At 38.1% G+C, this 20,312-nt stretch overlaps 2 protein-coding genes across 6 annotated transcripts; both read right to left on the bottom strand.

The window, feature by feature from the left end:
- Nucleotides 1–455: 455 nt before the first annotated feature.
- LOC120731919 lies at nt 456–2,937 on the bottom strand. Its single transcript, XM_040029316.1, has 2 exons — nt 2,776–2,937; nt 456–2,021 (listed from the first exon to the last, which is right to left on the bottom strand). Exons 1-2 carry the CDS (start codon nt 2,895–2,897, stop codon nt 791–793), a joined length of 1,353 nt encoding a protein of 450 aa, XP_039885250.1. The 5' UTR covers nt 2,898–2,937; the 3' UTR covers nt 456–790.
- A 687-nt stretch (nt 2,938–3,624) lies between these two features.
- On the bottom strand, nt 3,625–20,190 carry LOC120731910 (natural resistance-associated macrophage protein 2-like). 5 transcript variants are annotated; one of them, XM_040029278.1, is made up of 17 exons: nt 20,021–20,190; nt 16,381–16,465; nt 14,366–14,502; nt 14,129–14,248; nt 13,290–13,409; nt 13,096–13,202; nt 12,948–13,018; nt 12,798–12,865; nt 12,562–12,717; nt 12,242–12,400; nt 12,037–12,123; nt 11,471–11,590; nt 11,217–11,366; nt 11,043–11,116; nt 10,189–10,342; nt 9,223–9,276; nt 3,625–5,993 (listed from the first exon to the last, which is right to left on the bottom strand). In XM_040029278.1, exons 2-17 carry the CDS (start codon nt 16,412–16,414, stop codon nt 5,916–5,918), a joined length of 1,689 nt encoding a protein of 562 aa, XP_039885212.1. In that variant the 5' UTR covers nt 16,415–16,465; nt 20,021–20,190; the 3' UTR covers nt 3,625–5,915. The 5 variants fall into 5 exon arrangements, with proteins under 5 accessions (XP_039885212.1, XP_039885215.1, XP_039885213.1 ...); XM_040029281.1 differs by having other exon boundaries at nt 16,381–16,434; XM_040029279.1 differs by having other exon boundaries at nt 20,025–20,190.
- Nucleotides 20,191–20,312: the final 122 nt, after the last annotated feature.

The raw sequence follows: 20,312 nt of genomic DNA, 5'->3' as shown, positions 1-20,312 counted from the left end.
ACTGCACCATGGTCAGCCAGAACCAAAACTGTCTTGCAGGCTGTAGAAAGGAAGGACTTTTTCCTACAGCTGGATGAGGCAAGTGGTTCCCTGGTATTAAAAAAAGCATCACAACTATCTACATCTCACAGGGGACCAACAGCTGTCACTTTATTGGTTGGACTCCATGTGACTTTGTAATCTTGCCTGTTGATAGAGAACAAACTTGGGCTGTTAACACTGAAACTTTGGAAATGTTCTTTTACCCAACCGTCTATCGCAGCTATGAATTCATATCTTCACAAGCGATGCATCGGTCCAGCAGTTTTCAGTTCATTTTTAAATAAATTATAAATATTTGTAAATTGTACATTTGTAATTATATTCAGATAAATTATTAAAATTAAGTTTTGATTTTAACAAGAAAATGTTTTGGACAAAAACTGTTTCTGAAAATAAAGAGTAACACATTTATCTTGTATTCCTTATTTTTAATGAAAATGTTCAGCAAAACAACTAGGCAGTAATCAGGAAGCTGGAATGAAATGAACAATATAACAAGCCACTGATGAAACAAAAACCACTTAAGAGTAAAATTAAACATTTTACCAATTACAACTGAGAATTTTCAACTTTAAACTATGCAACTAAAAATGATGTAACATCCTGACTATATCCACAAAACAATCCAGAATACTTAAAAAGGTACAAACAATAAAAATAAACATATTCAACAGTTGTACTGTCGGGTCCACAAGTAGTTAGACAGTGACACCATGTAATTTTGCCTCTGCACTTTCACTGGTCTAATTCATTCAGTTTCATGGATAACGGGTGTCTGTAAATTTGTAAGACACACACATACTTTCAGTATCTTATTAATATTTTTTTTGTACTGATGTGGGACGAGATTCAAAATTGAGAAACGTTTCAGTCTTTGAATGGAATGTGCTACATGTGCTCTTGCAGAGGAGATCAGCCTGTTATTGTTCACTTCCTGCTGTGCGAACTGTCCGCTGACAGACGGAATGTTCAGCGAGACCCCCTCTGGGAGGATGTCCTGAATTGTGAAGTCCTTACCTGCAATGACCATGTCACCTGGTTGTAAATGTCGCAGTACTCCACAGTCAGCTGTTATCGCCTTATCTGAGGCTTTTCCACTGTACAAGTTGCTTGCAAAGGTTATTACACCATTTGGAGCCACACCAATTAGAGCCTTGAGTATGATCCGTCCTTTGCGTTGGCTATACAAACAACTTTGTGTGTCACGACTCTCTCTGCCAGAAACAGAAACTTCTGTGCAGTCAAGCACAATCCTGCAGTTAGGAAATGGCTGGAAGCAATCCGGCAGCGATGTCTGATTCTTGGCTCTCGAGGCAATGTTTTTTTCCAACATGCCAACATACAAAATGTCGTGCAGTGCACTAACAATTGTTGTGAAAATGTTAGTTACTGTGGCTGTGCTGCAGGTAAACCTTGTTGCAAGGTCTACATGGCCACAATCAAGTTTGAGCTTCATTAGGGTTAGTAATAACTGGTCCACTATGGGCAACATTTGGACAGTCCAATCAGAATGATATTTGAGCTCAAATTTGGAAAGAAGGGATTCTAAAAACAGGACAGTAGCAGTATCGGGCAATCCAGTATAGTACTGGACTCTTTCAGGATTGTCAGATATTTGACTGAATGAGAACGTCTGCTTCTGTTTCTCCAATTGTTTTTTTAGCTTTTCATTCTCTTGTCTTAGCATATCATTCTCAATCTCAAGCACTACAAGACTGTTGGAAGAACTTGAGGAGCTTGCAGTAGCTGTCTGTGTATCTGCATTGTTGGAGTGATGTAGCTCATCTGGTCTTTCACACTCATTTTCACCACTAGCTGGGACCTGTTCTTTTTTCTTTTTATGCACAGGGTGTTTTTCTTCATCTGAGAAGTGAAAAGACTCCTCGTTCCATGCAAATCTTGTTGGCCCCGCAGCTTTTCCTTCAGGGAAATGCCAGCTGCAGACTCTTGAGTTGCAGTTTGGGGTGAAGTTAAGACGGCTGTAGAAGTGTTTAAAAAGGGAGAGAGAAATTATTCATCACATGGTAGCCTTTGTTACTTATGTTTAACAGTGACCGTAATTAGTATAATCTTACACAACTTTTTTTTTGTGTATTATTGGCTTTTAAGCTTACCAGAAAGATAAATGCTGACACATATAGCTAACCATTTGGTAGTTAAGTCTCTGTTTTGGTCATTAACTCTCACGTAGGCTATGGATTTTAGTGGGTGTTCTTACTATGAAGACATGATCGCTTTTCATGTGTCATTTTTAATCCTCCAAGAGTAGAAAGCTGTGTAGTTATGGCAAATTGACCCATAGCTTTCAATCTTTGCTTAGAGAAATAAAAATGACATCGAAACCGCTTTGATATCTTCGTAATAAGAAAACATGATAAAATCCATAGCCTATGTAAAATTCGTAGAAGCCAGGATGTTCTGGGAATCCGTCCTACCGGTTGTTTCTGCGCATGCGCACAACACAAAATTAAGTGGCAAACAGTCCTGTTTGTGAATATGAGCTAGAAGTATAATTTGACGGGTAAAATTAATTGCATAATTGCTGGAATTATTGTGTGAGAGCAGAAATGTTCATAAACTATGTACGGTAGGACGGTTTGCCAAAGTAGGATGGTTGTTTTTTTTATTAGCGGGTTTTAATTGTTCAACGCTAGCTATATTAGCTAACTAAAGTAAGACCACACTTGCGTTCATCTTACAAGTTTATTCATTCACTTTGGAATTGTAACGTACCTTATCGCGTGCAGCCACTTCTGCTTCTCTTTCTCGTCACAAGGAAAGCGGTGAAATGACAAATTCGTGTTTTTTTTTGATCCAGAATAGTTAAAACAAAAAGGAACACAGCACTGCGGCATGTTGAACACGGGTGTTTGGATCCGGAAACGGAAATTACGTCATCACTTAACGATAGCTTTTTATTTAATTTTAATAATCTGTAATATTAAACATTAATTTATTCATGCTGGTACATTTTATTTATGTAATGCAGCAACATTTCTTTATCATGCAAAAAAACAGACTTGCACTTCTTTTTCTCACACTTAATAGCATTAAATTTGTCCTGAAACAACTGGCTGGTGGTTTTGGACAGTAAGACTGAACAAAAGCACTGATTTTATTTGTTTTTTCTTCCTACTCTTTTCCTATAAAACCAAATGCAGACCACCAGAATAATGAGCAACTGATACTAATGTTAGTTTTTTTTCTTGTCAGACAGCAAACTATGTAAAAGATTTAAAAATAAAATAAAAATCAATAAACACTTAAGTTTTACTTGTAATAAGTTATAAGTTACTCTCGGAACATACTGGAAACACGTTCACAAATCTAATAACTTTCTCTTCCTTTCCTAGGTGATTATTCAATCTTTCAATTTCGCAATATCTCTGAATGCTCTGATTGATGGTCACATTTACATTCTGTGACTGTCAACATGAACTAATTTCATATTTGTTACTTAGATGCTAAAAAAAAGTCCAACACCAGGAAGAACGATACAGAGAAAACGTTATGAGGGATAAAGAGTAAGAAGTTGTTCAACATTCAGTCCAAGTATGAATTTAACAAAGGAAAGACAGAAACTGAAATAAAGTCTATTTTTATTTACCAAGAGCACCATTCAAACTAACAAACAAAAACAAAAAATATACAGACAGCAGGTAATTTAAACTGTGGCCCTTTAGATAGACGTTCCAATACTGTGCCACACTTAACAGTTTTAGAGTTCCAGAAAAAAATCACAATATAATACAGCATCAGTTTTCTGTCTAGACATGAAACCTAAAAATGGTCTTCAGCAGGTGTTTCTGAATTCAAATCATGTTTACAACGTGAAAGTGATGCACCAATCAGAGAAAACCTCGTACCACTGCCAAGGTGGCATAGAGAGACGTACATCTTATTCTAACAAATACAACTCAACATGGAGATATGTTCAGTGATATTTGCATAAAAGACCACACATGTTTCTAGTATTTAACCCATTAATGGTCCTCCAAATTAAATAAACCCTCAAACAAACAGCTTAAAGTGTAATTTCCATTCTTTCAATTATACGCTTCTTTTGCAATCAAGTGCTGATTTGTTCTTTTTGTGCTCAGGATGCCCTAAATGAGGCACAGTGGTAAAAACATGAGGCACTGTGGTCATCTGCACAGTAAATATAACCTACAGTTCATATTTGGTCAGTGGAAAGGTTCGGTTCATTAAACTGCTTCTCAAGTGTCCTATTTCAGATTTGCTTATAGTTTCATTTTATTATTTTCTCCAGTTCCCCGTTGTCTTGTCCAGTGCTTTCTCTATACTACATCTTCACTGTTGTGGAGCAAACGAACAAGCATCTGTGTTTCACAGTTGATCACAATTTCTCATATAAGCTCTCTGATGTTAGGCACTGTCTTCTCTGATATTGGAAACAAACTCCACCAGGACTTGAAAACCAGCTTTCAGCAACACGAAATACCAGAGTCGATGGCTTGGAGCTACACCATTTTCCACCGGCTCCCCTCAGCTGCCAATTTTACTCTCCCAGTAAGATTTCAGAATTAAACAATCGCTTTGTTTCTCTGTAGATAACACAGTGAACATCACACCTCTGCACACATTTGGCATAATCAAAAAAAAAAAAGAGAAAAAAGGCAGCTCTAACACTCTCAAAAGCCAAAGCTAAAAAAAAAAGCATTTAAAACAAATAGCATAAATAAAATACTGGAATAAACTGACCATAAGATTAACTTTGAAGAAAAACTAAGAACAATAAAAGGGAAGAATGAATAACACAAAAATTAATTAACAAAAGAGAAACACTGAGCTGACTGGACTCTGATCTCTGCACTGATCAGTCATATTGAACCACTGCTATGACAGAAAATTCATAGATGCATTTAATGGGAATGTAAATGTGCCAAAACTGGACACATTAATATTTAAAGTCTGCATCTTTTAAAAAAACTATTTTTGGACACTTATTAAATCCCACTGCAGTAAGGAGATCTTGAATACTTAATACTTAAAAAAATAAATTAATTTAAAAAAGAAAGTTTGGAGGGATTCATCTCAACGAAGAAGCAGCTGCAGAATGAGAGTGACATAAAACTGTCACCTCTTTTATATGCAATATATTAAAAGAGACTTAAACATGGGGAAAAATGTTGACTAATGACACAAATAAGATCAACAAGGGTTATGTACATATTCAATATATTCTATCAATTTATTGGTCTAATATTAACATCTAACTGAATCTCATTATTGCAGCGTTAAGTAGAGTAACAGGAATCTCTTTGTCTTGAACAAATAAAAAACCCATAATGCAGCAGCTTTTGACTTTAACATCATATAAATTAACCCTACAGCGCTCGAGTGTGATTGGTTTTCTGCCTTCTTGTTGTGACTATGTGAGGATATCTAAAAGATACAATGAGATCTCTTTTTAAGATCATGTGAGGCAAAACAGGAACAAGTTAAAAGGGTAATTAAAACAAAAACCACGAGCACCTTCATGTGGAATAGCGTGCAGCCCCGAGCGCACCACTATTTCTCTGAATTACGACTCGGGCAATTCAACATCACGCGCTGTCAGTTTATTTTGTCTGCTTCATGGCCGTAGCGTCTAACCTTATATAGTTACAGCCACAGCAACTGTTTAAACACATCTTCTAATTAAACACTGCTTTCTTAAACATTATTCTTCTGCAAGAGCCGAAGCTGCCGGAGATATTTGTGAATGAAAACGTCACGATCATCCGTGGGCGTTCTGTAAGGACACTTTAAAAACACCTCAGGCACTGAGGGGGTGTTTCAGTGGTCCCACGCTTCAGTCGGGTCATCTAACGGTGTCTACACCACAGTCAAGCACCTGCTCTGAGTGTCCTTCATCTGTCCACCAATGCATTAGAGTCCATATCGTTCAGTAAGTACATGTCTGTGTGACGCGACACTCCTAGCTGCATCTGGAAGAGAAGAGGACATGGAGCTCTCATTACTCAGAGGAACATTCACACGCTGAAGATAAATCAGCTGAGCATGATTTAATTCTTAAGCATTTTTATTTGATTTTGCCAGAACTTGTTTTGGTTTTCATAGAAAATGTAAGCTCTTAAAAATGTTAAATGTTTAGAGAAATCAGTGGAGAGTCAGCATCGGCTTAAATAAAAATATAGTAAACTAAGCGCGCACACACACACACACTTCTTCTGATGACTCGGGAAACCATCTGTGTTACCAAATCCTTTTTATGTTACTCTACATACGTCTTATTCACTCTTCTTTAGTTCGACCATAAATCTAGAGAATATGGATTGCCAGGTGTTGGTTCTTTACTTACAAACAGGATGAAATGTTAGAGTTTTAAACTAAATCACTGCAATCAACAATGCACTGTGATTGGTGATTAATAGAGTTCAATCAGTTCAGGATTTGATATTGATTGTTTTATGACTGCAGATTCATTAAAATGTGCTCACCTTGGGTCAGACTTTCCTCATTTAATCCTGGAAAGTCCTGAAAAAGAACATTTCTATAGCCTACTATGAGGTGCTACACCCTCAAACAGCACCAGTAAGGAGAAATGAAGATTTTTGTAATTTAGCTAACTATTCTAAACACATCAGTTTAACACCTTTACTCTACTGTTTGGGGTTTTACAGTGAGGAGAGTTATCTTTTAAAAAACAAAGATGGGCTTTAAGATTATCATTTACTCAGCTACTTAAAAGTTAAAAACACAGTAATCCTGAGTCCATGTTAGGACTTTCACACAGAAGACGCAAACAAATGTCCTTATATCCATAATGTGAATTTATTTCGGAGACACAGCGGCTTCATCCAGCAGCAGAAAAATAACAGCTTTTCATTCAACCTCCAAAAGAGGGAAGAAAACAGAAATGACCAGAGAACCACATGATATAATTTGAGAGTAGACACAGTTTTCTCTGTAACAGTTCAAATGTTCGTCTGTCATGTTTGTTTTATTGCCAGAGAAGTTATTTATATAAGACATGAACTCACGTTCACCTGAAACATATTTCTATCACGTCTAAGAACAGCTTTAGAAATCTTAGAAAAGCTTTTGAGAACTTTATACAAGAGCAGAAATGTTGAACCACCACAAAAACGTCTGAAAAAAAAAAAAACAACTCGAGGCCTTTACTGTGTTTACAGTGCACCACACAGCTCATCGTACTCTCATCTTATTGGTCAGTATGTACATGCTACTTGGATATTGCCAAGTCAGGAGCTTTAATATAATACAGTTTATTATATTGTGTAATGTCACAGCAATTTTAATCTTCTTCGTTGTAAAACTGGAAGAAGAGGCTCATCAGTGTTGGCTGGTAAAACTCATTCACAGTCTAATCATCGTCACTTTGCTGATACTTGAGCATGCTACCGGGACAAAGAGCAGCTGAGTGAGGGCTGTGTGAAGGCTAACATCAGTCACAGCTGAAACTGAACTGACAAATGGTGACAGCCGAAACAAAAACAATTATAAAAAAAAAAATAAAATCCACCTTTCCTCACCTGAATAATCTTTTATTGCTTTATTAAAAATGTGTCTGTTGTTTTGCTATAAAAACGGGGTATACAACTGTCCTGCAAACTGGTCTGACTAACAAAGCCAGGACAGAAAAATAAATAAGGCAACAAAAACAAACAATTTTATTCCCCACTTGATAATCACGCTATCATGTGACTACTTAACTTCACAGTAAAACATTAGGTGGTCTCAGAGTGGAGTCATTAGCTTGGGAAACTGTATAATGTATACACATGAGTGAATCTGCATTTTAATATGAGCTGTGAGATTTCTAAACTTTGTTCATAAATGACTTGTGTGCTCTACACACTGTACCGCACACACAAACTTGTGGTTATGGATTTTAATACATAAACACAACATCCTTTGTCATGGCTGCTACTCAAACACAGTCCTAACAACTTTAAATGATTACAGTGTTGTACTAGAGCACATGCACATAAATCCACCTTCCCCATCAGTTATACACATCTTACTATTGTATACCTGAAGTTCAACAAAAAATAACAAATATAGTATTGAGGTTAACTTGGTATCGCAGAAAACAAACAAAAATAAAAAGAATGCACAAAATCATTATTTTTGCACATGCGACAAAGGCTTGAAAGCCAAGGACGCTCCTGCACACTGCTAAAAACACAAGTATGATTCCACTGACGGGCTCACTTCAACCTGAGTCTCTGGCATCATAAAATACAGAGGCGCTAACAGAGGCTCGGGAATGATGCTGCAGTCACACAAAGCTTCACCCGCTTGCCTGTGTCACTAATGTGCACTCAGGAATTAATTTCATCGATCATTTGTGCACTAAAAACATTATTAAAGCAGCTTTCAGGGGCCAGACACACACCAATTTTGGAAATGATAAGGTGACTTTCAGACTTTCCTCCATTCAAGTCAGTTTTTCTGTTTTCTGGCTCTGATTTAAAATGTATTTTTACAGACTTGTGCATTAACTACACGTGCACTCTAAGCTAGGACTCCAAACACAAGAAGCAACAAGTGAAAGATGTGCATGATACTTAAAAATGCCACTGTAAATTCTTCGATATGCTAGACAAGAATGCTGAAAACAAAAAAAGGGCTGGATATCTGTTGGACATTTGACTCTCATGTGTCATAGTATTATTTTTAGACATTATCTAGCAGTATTAGACTTGTTTTTTAAGCTAATGAGTCACACTTGAAGAGAGCTGACTGTGAGATTAAAAAAATAAAAATAAAAAATAAAATAAAGGATATTGAGGTAGACTGAGTGGGAATCATAAAATGTGCAGTGTGGCTTCGCACTGGGAGGATTAGGGTGATTAAGAGCAGGACAAATCATAGGTTAAATTAGAGTTTAAAAATCATCACATTTCTACTTGGCTGAAGTATCAAATGCTGGAAGATAACATCCTGTGCTGGTGTCATATGAATGTCTGAGAGCCTAAAAAAAGGCTCCCAGACAGATATCTTAAAAAAAAATCAAGATATCCAGCCCTTTAAAAAATAAAAGTCAAATGTGCTTTCAAGATCCTAAAGAGTCACAGCTGTGTACGGGGCGCCCAGAGTAAAGAGACATGCTGTTGGTTACAGTCGCGTTCAGCTTTAGGAGTCGTACTCTGACTGCTCCTCTATGAGCACAGCGGGTCGATTGCTTACCCTGCTACAACAGTCCAGGCAGGAGACGCCCAGGGCAACCAGACAGTGCCAAGCCTGCAAGGAGGAAGAAGCGAGAGGACATTACAGACTTTGTGTGTGTGCACCTTTTCAATGTATAGAAAGTGAAGCATTCAAATTTTATAACAAAATATTATTCATTTGCTACCAATATGTTCTGATTACTGCTGGGTGGGTTATCCTGCTTTTTCCAGCCACCAACACACAGCCAGAAAGATTTAGTGTAATATTGTATTTGCCAGTATAACAACTGTGGATCTCAACTTTTGGAATTTAGGGTTTTATGAAGTTTAGACTCAACTTGCTTCATTTCTTGTCATGTTGCTTCTGTGCTGTGGGCACACACGGTGTTTTAAAATAGATTTTTTTTTACCATTCTTTACTTTATTTTTCTGATGACATTCAAATGTTTTCTGATCTATAATCCCAATAGAAGCATGTCACTGTAAACCTACTAAAAAAAAAAAAAACACCAGTAAAAACTAAAAATAAAAGAAATGCATAAAATTTAAGATAATTCTGTAAAATAAAATGAAAAAGGCAGAAATCTTTTAAGAAATGATTGTGGCACCCATCAAAAGAAGCCAATTGAAGGGGGGCTTGGACATCTCACGGGGATACCTCCTGGGTAATGCTTTTCGGGCATGTGGGGCAGACCCGAGACACAGTGGAGAGATTACTTCTCTCAGCTGGCTTTGAAACACCTCGGTCTCACTCAGAGGAGCTGGAGAGAGAGAGGTCTGGCGATCTGGGTTCCCATGGACAGAACCCAGATCAATGGCAGAAAATAGATGGATGGACAGACTTTTGGTTATACCACCCAGGACTAATTCTGGTTATTAGAAAATAAGATGTGTGAAAACATGCTCTGCAGTCCTATCAACATGAGATTAGACTACAGGCATCAGCAGACAACAATTTAGACATGAAACAGCAATCATAACTCACCAGGTATACCACAAAGGCCAGATAGGCTACAGAGAGGAGAGCAGCTAAAACATAGAGCACCACGCTGTTCAGCGCCGTCACATAAACAATCACAAAATACATGTTGATTGCACAAACGCCCAGGATGAGGATACCTCCCGAAATCTTCCACCCCCTAGAGGAAACAGACTTTGGATTAGACAATTGGGAAATCCTGTGCTTTCTAAAACTAACAGAGTCCTCAAAATACTTCCTAACACTGCAAATTTACCAGAAACACATTTTTTCCAGAAACACACAGACTCACTTCTGTTAGTTAGTCACACTGCTGCATAAATTCCTATTTTGCGCAACTCCATTTTAGACAGCTTAAATATAAATATATGGTTGATTTAATAAATGACCTGTCTGTGCGTTAGATAAGTAAACAGTCACAATGACAACTCTGAGCAGAGTCGACTGTATGTCACATGACACCACGTCTACACCTGAGTCAGTCCAGTCCTTTTATGCTGACCTGAGTAAAACATCCAGAGAATACAGTTGGGGGTCCGGACTTTGTGTTGCTTGGTTTTATATTTGGATAAAGACCAAACAGGGTCAAACAATGGACTTCGCTAAATCTGTTGTTCCTTGGCCTCAGTCCATCATTATTTCCCTAAACTCCGAGGCTACGGGAAGAGATGCTTTGGACTGTGCTGCTAATGTTTTCATTTGTGTTAAATTCATTGATCGCACACAGACTTCAACTACATGAAGGGCCAAGAAAAGCTTGGTTCTTGAGATAATTATCCTGTCAGTTATGAGTAAAATGCATACAGTTTGTACTTAATAAAGAAGAGAATAAAAACTATTAAAACATTTATTTCACTTACAATCCGTTGGCAAAGTCGTTCATTATGGATTTCAGACTTGTGAAGGTCAGAATTGGGATCAAAGCAAATGGAAGCTGAAGGATGAGAAGAGTGAATATTTTTAACAAGAACACAAAAAGAACATCAAAAATGTTTCAGTACAAACTCCACTGAGGGTAAGATACTAGTGCTGACCTGCAGGCTCTGCAGCACATTCAGAAAGTCATTCATCCCAGTCAAATGGTGAACATCCTGGAAAATGGCGACCAGCAGTGTAGGCGTGATGGCGATGGAGCGGGTCAGCAGCACCCGTGCAAAACGAGACCACCGCAGGTTCAGGAAACCCTTAAAAACACGCAAGCAGAAACATCAGTGCAGAGCTGTTTCCTTTTTTAAACAGAGGAAAATGGTATATAAATAAAATACACTGTGCCAACATGTGTTCCTACCTCCATCACAAACTGTCCAGAGTACGTGCCCGTCATGGTGGAGCTCTGTCCAGCTGCCAGAATACCGATAGCCCAGATGTAGAGAGCTGCTGGTCCAAAGAAACAGCCCAGGACGATCCCCTGAACGCATGTATCACACAGAGTTAAGTGTCAACACACCTGTTCATCTGGGTAAAGTCTAATCTAGGACAAACAGCCATTTCAAAGTGATGAATGGTAAAATAAATTGGTACTCACACAATGTGTAAATTAGCCTTTTTAGATATTATTAATAGGAAAGTAAAGAGTAAAAACACTTTGATTCAACTCTAGAAACACACCTAAACACCCAAGGAGCTATTTTGTGAAAATACCTCTATGACGTGCTTACACTGTCTTAATGTCACACAAGGGGAAAACATTTGCTTTTTTTAAATAAACAAATTAGATAATCAAGCCATAAACTGCTAGATGCTCCTTCCCTTTCTACCCTCTGACGTTATTCTGTATTATTTCAGTAGCTCCAAAATGAGACATTATGCAACCTGCTCATCAGAACTGCAGAGACTTACAGACTGTGGACTTACCCCTTTGTAAATGTCCACTTCGAGTGTGTTGTTGTTAAGAGGGAAGAGATCTGTGTGAGGGCTGCCAGTTTTATTGCACACTGCATTCTGCAGGAACACAGTCAGCAACAACTTGATCACCACTGTTTCACTTATAATTTACTGTATCTCAAAATGACCCACACACGCTTTCAACAGTCCTCAGTATGGCGCCATGGACACTCACCACGTCCATGTTGGATTTACTGTAGAAGGCCTGAGCAAAGACTGCGACGACAAACACATTGATGAGGAAGGAGACAAAGAGGGCGATAGCCGACTCAATGAAGAAGTACTTGTTGGCTTCCTTGACTTCCTTTTTATTTTTGCGGTCGACTTCCCGAGACTGAATAAGGAGGGGAGATAAAAAACAATAAGCTTAAAAACTTTACTTTAAAATGGTTTTTTTTCCCACTCATAAGGTTATTCATGAAACAGTTTTCACATTCATTTAGGAAAATCTAACTTCTCTTAGTCTACACACAACAGTACATTGATGTTTCTAACCTTGACCAAGGCTGAATGCAGGTAGATGTTGTGGGGCATGATGACAGCACCTACAATTCCCACTGCCTGCTCCAGCTGCACAGGCCCACAGCCGGCACAGTAGGGTACAAACATACCCTTAAGCAACTCCCCCTGGTCCGGTTTTACCAGCACATACTACAGGGAGAAAACACAGAATCAACCCTGTGATGCAGCCACACACTGGGTGACAAATGCTTCAGGTGACCAAAACGTACCTCATAACCAAAACTAAGAGCCATTATAGTGATCAGAAAGCCAAAGAAAGCTTCAAGTTTCCTCAGTCCTGCAGAGATATAAACATATGTAATCACTTGGGTTCCAATCTGGTTGCATCAGTTGCATATCTGCATCAACAAATCACATACCATATTTGTCTAAAAAGAGGAACACGAATGTGTCTGTGATGGTGATGAGAACTCCTCCCCACAGTGGGATCCTGAACGAGAAAGAATCCTTTTCTGTAAATCTGCAAAATCATATAAACTTTTCCAATACAAGTGTCAAAGCCGTTACCTGCCCACAGAAAGGAGGTTGAGAGCTATGGCACAGCCAATGACCTCCTGCATGTCTGAGCCAATAATGGCCAGTTCCACCATCAGCCAGAGGATGATGCGAGGAACCTGAAATTAAATAGAATGTATTATAAATAATGAAAGACAAGAAAGATGTGACTCAGGTGTGTCTTAAGGGTGGAGGGGGGTGCTCACGGTGGAATACTGGCGGTTGCAGACTTCAGCCAGGTGCATCCCTGTGACCACCCCGAGGCGAGCAGCCAGCCTCTGCAACAGCAGCCCGATGATAGTGGATACAAGGAGAACCCATAGGAGCTGAAGAAGAAGAAGCACGAAATCAGCACATGTGGCCACATCTGCACAGACCCCTAGATTTCTTGTATGAGTTCATGCTCGCTCAATACAGTGAGATGCATTAAGACTTTCCAACATAAAAATGACCTTTGACAACCTCCCCTTTACCCTTAATGACGAGATTGAACACTTCAGTAAATAATGAACAAAGATTTAGCTGCAAGGGCAGAGATCACCCTCCCTCACGTCTGATGCAAACCCAGTCATTTTGTTTTATAAGCAGGCCTGAAATATGACATAAACCCTTCAGATCAGATTAAAAAAAGCCTCGAGAGTTACTTCTAATCAGTTTTCAAGGGGTAAAGAGTTAAAACTAAGATTTCAAATTAGCATTTTATCTGCAACACAGCATATTTATTTATTTATTAATAAAAGGGAGTTATCATAGATGCAGACAACAAAGCAATCATGCAGCTTATTATACAAGTGAAGTACTGAGCTAGAGACAAAATATGACCCTGGTTTCTTAAAAAAGAAGAAGAAAAAAGGCAGTAATATTTTTAAAAGAAAAAGTATCTGAAAGTATCTGAAGACGGAATTACTTCCTGAAATATAAAGTGAAAGGATTGAAGCCTGAAACATTCGAAGTATAGTTGTTATTTTCCTAAATCTACCTCCGCTGCCTGCAAAACTACACCCACAGTTTATTTTTCTGGGTGGATTAACATTTTTTCATTCACCTTAAAGCCAGCTGCAGCTCCAGACTGCAGGTCTGATTCGATGTTCCCCGGATCCAGATAAGCAATGCTCATCAAAAACCCCGGTCCAGTGAAAGCCCAGAGCTTACGGAAACTGAACAACTGAACAGAAACAGAATTTTCCTTTTAAATCAAATAATATGCAAAACATATACTTACAAATAAAATATTTTTCCTGTGTGTCTAAATGAAACACACTGTTTGTGATGGTAGTGGTACCTGGTTTTCACTGTCTGGAATGGGCACCCTCTCTTCAAAGTATGTGGAGAAGGGTTCATCCTGGGCCACAGGTGAAGCAGGAGGGGAGATGGAGCTGTACTGGTTTGTGTGGACTCCATTCTCCTGAGGGGAGTCCTCTGATGAAAGCACAGCAGGACAAACAGAGGGACTCTTATTAGTCATCACACAGAGTACCGTTAGGTAGCGTTACACGTCTTTTCATTCATTGTCAACATCCTCCCGTGTTTTCTGTTGACCAAACGCATTGCAGCAATGGAGATGTAGTTAAAAAAAACAACTGTGAGGGCCAGATTTACTAAAGAGGGCAAAATAGCGTGTGAGCACAATCCCCAAATGGCGGTCATAGGCGTGGTTAATTTTGCAGTTAATTTGAAAAGGTTGCGCTGTTTTCTGAACACTTGCTTGATTTAAATGTTCTCCTCCCTATATTTTACGCATTGAGAAAAATTAAGCCAGAACCCAGTTTGTGCCAGTGCGACGCATTATTATATCTGGACGTACGCGCTGTTTTAAACTCTGTATAGTTATTGTGAAACTCTGATTTATGGATGTGGCATAATCACTATGATAGAAAAAAATCTCAGCTAAATTCACTAATTCACACATAAAGCATTAAATTCTGACAATTAAGGGAAGGGTTTTTTGGCAGGTTTTACAGCTTGCTTAAAATACTTGAAATAATCAAATATTGACTCTGTCAGTCTAACTGCACTTGGAAAAACGTTTGAGACACACAATCTAACACTTGTCTGGGATCCAGGGGCTTTCTAACAGCACGAGTACACCCTCTGGAAAAAGGCAAAAAAAACTCATTGCTTCTAATCTACATGCAACACAAGCACTTTGGTCTAAGACTTTAAATTACAAGCCTTTACTCGCTGAGCAGTAACCTGTAATTAGCTCCACATTGTTTGCATGTTAACCTCAGAAACTCCAGCAAAAAAGAAAAGAACTACATGAAAACACCAGAAAACAAAAGAAATTCAACTAAAAAACAACTCCAAGATTAAAATAAAGCAACAGATCTATAATAGTTTGTCCAAAGTGCATGTAAATGCAGAGAACTGCTACTCACTGAGTTTGGACTTTTCATGTCTTGCCCCCTCCATCTCCAACTCACTAAGGTCCTAAAGTCCACAGTTGCCTAAGTATTAGCTTTTATATGACGTTGCCTTTATCATCATTTTTTTTTTTTTAGACATGAGCTGTTACGAGGACACTGTGACCCCGCCTTTCTAAAAATGACCCACACAGAGAGAGAAGTAAATATGGCGTACGCACTATGTGCTCGAGGAAGTCAATACATTACAAAACCCGCCCTTTCTCACACATGGGAAAAAAAAGCACGGACAGTTTTTCAAAGAATCTGAGTTAGCGACAAAGTTTTATTAGCGTCAGAGTTTTTACTGTTTATCACAGTAAACACACTGTGTGCCTTTTAAAAAGATGGACCATGTTTATCTTTTTAAGATAAATAATTTAAAGTCGTAAAGGAAAACACTGTTACAGCAGCTATCAGTGTACTCACTGGCTCATGTTACCGGTCATAATTGGCGTAATTATAATACAGAGTGGGGATTACACGGAAAAATGCATTTGACTTCTTAAGTTGCTTTCTTGTCAGTTTTTTGACACCTGTTGGTTCAGATTTCTGAACATGAATATCTGCAGTCTGTTCAGGTTTTGTTGTGCTGCTCTTAAATCTCTTCACAGAGAATAATTTCAGCTGGGAGGAAGCTATTTTTTGGGAAGACAAGATATCACCACAGGTGTGCATAAAGTAGTCAGCCAGGAAGTAATCAGGGTCATTTACAATTCTTCTTCTGATTTATTCTCGCTCAGATTTTTTGCTGATTATAATCTGAATATTAAGCTCCCTGTGACTCAGAATATGCCTCCAGCCACAGCCAAATGTCCAAAATGTTTAATATTGGACAACATGTTGAGTGGGTCTGTATTTTAAGGGTCATGTTTCAGTCATCTTAAACGTGTACCTTCCAGGAGGTCTCCGTCTTGCTTGGGCTTCATCAGGGCAGGCTGAGGGATCCCTGGGAAGATAAGGGATGAATATCAGCCTCCCTGCAAAAAGACAACAGTTGCATAATCTGAGAATTAAAACATGAGTGCAGAAAAATTTTATAACAAAACACATTTTTCAAAAGGAAGAACAAACTATTTAACACGAGACATGACTGTGCAGCAATTTCTGTTCCTCTTTAAGAAAACAAATTGAAAAATACTGAACGTTGAAGGTCATAACAATGACTAAGCAACATTAAAAGCAAGTCAAAGGACACTACATTAATGGGATCGTCTAACAGGAAACACTGAGCTGACCACTGTCAGCCAAGTTTCACTTCTACTACACACTCTGTGCTGCTCGTAACGGAAACTGAGGAATGAAATGTGAAACCTCAGTCTTGCAAAATAACTTTTATAACACCATGATGTTTGACAAAGAGGGAGCAAAGGGCCACGGAAAGCACATGACACACAGCAGGACCATGTGACAAGGAGCAGATGGTGAAGATTCGGCAGCTTTTCCAACCACCAAAGTTTCCAGTGCCACTTCTTTCACCTGATCATGTGACCTGATTAATGTGCATTATAAGACGACATGTTCCCTGGAAGTTTCCTCAGCAGCAGTATTTAAATTAACAGTCTTAAAGATGTGGCAGAAAGCTAAGAAACAAAACAAAACGTAAAAGGGAATGCATAAACTAAATAAATTCAAAAATATTTTTTAATGTATTTATTCGGACAATGTGATTTGACATTTCTACTGAAGCTATTAAAACGATCTAATTTTTACCTCAAGCCTTTCGTTTCCACCTGTTTTCTGTTTAAAAAGTTCATTTAGAGCAGCAAGTTTTTTTTTTATGATTGTATCCTTGGGAGGAAAAATTATCAAATTTCCACATCAAGCTGTCCATGATCCTTCTCGTTCCTGTTGACATGCCATACAGCTGGAGACAGACTGCTACATATTTTATTTTAACTTGTTTTTGCACCTCTTTGCACCTTTGTGAAACTGCACAAAATGAATGAAGAAATCAAAAAATAAATAAATACATAATGAACTTTTTAAATGAAGCTTTTAATTGTCTAGATCTAACCATCAGGATTTAAGTTGCTGATTTCTGGGCCACAAAACACTTTCTTCATTTTCGGCCTCTCCGGCCTCATGTGCTCTCCTGTGGTCAAAGCCAGAAGCCACAACTGGAGAAACTGAAAATAAGGTTTCAAATACCTTTGCAACTATGCAGAGTGGCATTATTGTGTAGTTATCATAACCATGAAATATGAACAAGCAATTGCTAATAAACAATTCACGATCAAAGTCATGCTATTGACATAGGGATCACTTTCTGGACTTATAAAAGCACAGCAAGTCCCTTAACAGAGACCACCCTCACTCTCACTCATGCATTGTCCTGAGCTTAATGACCATGTGACTCCCCTCTCCCATCACTCCTTGCACAAGTTTTTAAACATAAAATTGATCTCACGCCATCATGTCTTAAAGCAAAGGTTCTGTTTCTCCACATAAACAGCAGTAAGAGAAATTTCAGTTAACTGTCCTGTCACTTCCACGCGCACGTGTGTGTGTGTGTGTGTGTATACTTTTTGTTTTCTTATTTTTTTCTGCACTGACGCACTCAGGTCCACTGTTTATTGCCAAGATCTCAGTTTGCGCATTGACAGTCATGTGTGACACCAGACTGCTACACGTCAACAACTTTATTATTACGCTCACTGCTAGAAGCAGCTTTGTAAAAAGGGACAGACACAGCAAAAAAGTAAACTAAATAAAGCTATCTGCCCTACGCCTCACATTCCGGTGTGGATGTGTGCTGTACTAGTCTCAGCGTGACCTTGATTAGAATCATAGATTGTGTAACTCTTTCAGTGTGTCAACTCTGTGGAATTCCACAGAGTTGACACACACATTTAAACGGTGATGAAAGAAAATCAGCTTTCCAGCAGTAGTGAGTTGATTTCAATCATAATCACGTGATTCTGCATTTAATATAAATATGACTTATTAATGTCACAAGTGTCAAATCAAATCACTTTTATTGTGACATTTGCAAAGACGTCAACTTATTTCATCAGTTCTGTCAAACATTAAGATTTGAACACCTTGTAAAGTTGGATTTACTATCTTCATCTAAATTAATTTTGAAAAAGAAAAAATTGTTGGAGTAGTAAAAATTCACATTGCTTAGTCAGCCATTTGTTAACTTAGCCCAATGAACATTAATGAATCTAATCTGCAAGATGCAGCTTTTCCTATCACTACATACAAGACAACTCCCAAACAGAAACTGGTCTCTAATGTCACAGCCCTCAAGGACTTTTACGCCCTATGTTGAAAAAGATCTTACATAAATAAGTCACAATAAGCAAAAAACTAACAAACAAAAGAACAAAAAAAGAATGATCATGATACACCAACTTCTCTAAATGCATGACAATTTAAAAAAATATGAAAAATAAGCAGAACCAAAACTGTTCCCAAAATATAAATCCAAATATATATCCAAATCCAATGCCAACACACAGGTCTATCTGGTCGAATGAGAGCTAAACTCTTCAACCAGGATAAACTACTGCAAAAACCCGGTCTATCAAGGAAACGCAAACACTTCACGTGCAGTATTAACTGAGCCAGTGATCCTTACTTTAGAAAAGCCCAGTTTGAGTTTGGATCAGAATCAGAAATCAGAATCAAAAAGGGTTTTATTGCCAAATGTTGAGCAGGTTTACAACATTAGGAAATTGCTGCGGTGCTTCAGTGCAAACATACTGTCATAAATTACGCTTAAATAGACATGAAAATAAAAATAAGAATTAAAAGTGCTACGTAGATAGATATATACATACTTGAAGATTGAAGATCAACTAAAATTAAGATACTAAGCTTAAACTTTAAAACAGGGGTCATATTTAGTGTGTGTTTTTACTGCATTTATTAGGTTATTATGCCATCTTTTGTCATTTTAAAAGTCGTAAGAAGAGACGATGATCCTTCTTCATTTAAGACACTTTGGGGTTATACAATGATCCTTATTAACGGGGTAACTCCACTAACTGTCACCCAGTGACTATATTAATTAGGGATGCTGCTTTCACTTGATTTTACGGATATTGGTTGGCAATTATCCTGTTAGCACCTTGTTTTCACCTTCAAGTGCAGTAATGAGCCATTCATTCATTCATTCAGTCAGTCAGTCTCCCTCTCCTTATCTACTAATATTTCTCATCAGTTCAATTATTTTATTTTACTCACTATTTGCCATTTTATTTTTGTTTGCTTTTTCCTAGCTACAAAATTTATATCACCATAGTACTGTGCACCTGATACTCATGCCAGTGAGCCACACTAAATATAAACTATGTTGCATCAAGGTGAACCTGGAAGCTATTAAAAAAAGAGAGAAACATGACTGCCTAACACTACCCAGAACTCCAGAACAAGTTCAGGCATCTATCCTCCCGACAAATCCGCTAACATATAAATCTACAGTACTGTACTACTGTTATGAGCCACCAAGCTAACAAGTTTCCATGATATATTAGCTGCATGGCTAGGCCAATGTTACTTCCACCAAGTACAAAAATGAAACGTACCTACGTGTGCTGTGCGGGTAAAAAAAATCAGCGTTTTGACCGTGAAAATTAAGGCTGGTTGTAAAGTTGTTCCATGTGTTTAGATCTTGAGAGTAGCTGAGCACGTTACCAAGCTAAAATCCGGTAAAATATCTTCCCATGTTAACAGCAGGCTATAGTCACACTGCGCATGTGCGCAAATGTTGTAAGTAGTGACGTCATCTAGCTTTTACTCTTTTTTTTGCCCTGAGCGAAACCTGGCAGGTTTAAAAAGTTATCAGTAAGTAAAATGATTATCTGTAGTAAAAAAAAA

This window comes from Simochromis diagramma, unplaced genomic scaffold (genome assembly GCF_900408965.1).
Source record: "Simochromis diagramma unplaced genomic scaffold, fSimDia1.1 OVJJ01000483.1, whole genome shotgun sequence".
NCBI classification, from domain to species: Eukaryota; Metazoa; Chordata; class Actinopteri; order Cichliformes; family Cichlidae; genus Simochromis; species Simochromis diagramma.
This window is presented reverse-complemented; position numbering and strand designations above follow the sequence as displayed.

Bases quoted from the DNA above. Each gene is read 5' to 3' on its own strand.
- LOC120731910 (XM_040029278.1), bottom strand. From the start codon at position 16,414: ATGAAGCCCAAGCAAGACGGAGACCTCCTGGAAG. The intron at 13,203-13,289 runs GTGAGCACCCCC...ATTTAATTTCAG, and splicing joins GCAACCGCCAGTATTCCACC to GTTCCTCGCATCATCCTCTG. The intron at 13,019-13,095 runs GTAACGGCTTTG...TTTCTCGTTCAG, and splicing joins AACCTCCTTTCTGTGGGCAG to GATCCCACTGTGGGGAGGAG.
- LOC120731919 (XM_040029316.1), bottom strand. From the start codon at position 2,897: ATGCCGCAGTGCTGTGTTCCTTTTTGTTTTAACTATTCTGGATCAAAA. The intron at 2,022-2,775 runs GTACGTTACAAT...ACACTTCTACAG, and splicing joins AAGTGGCTGCACGCGATAAG to CCGTCTTAACTTCACCCCAA.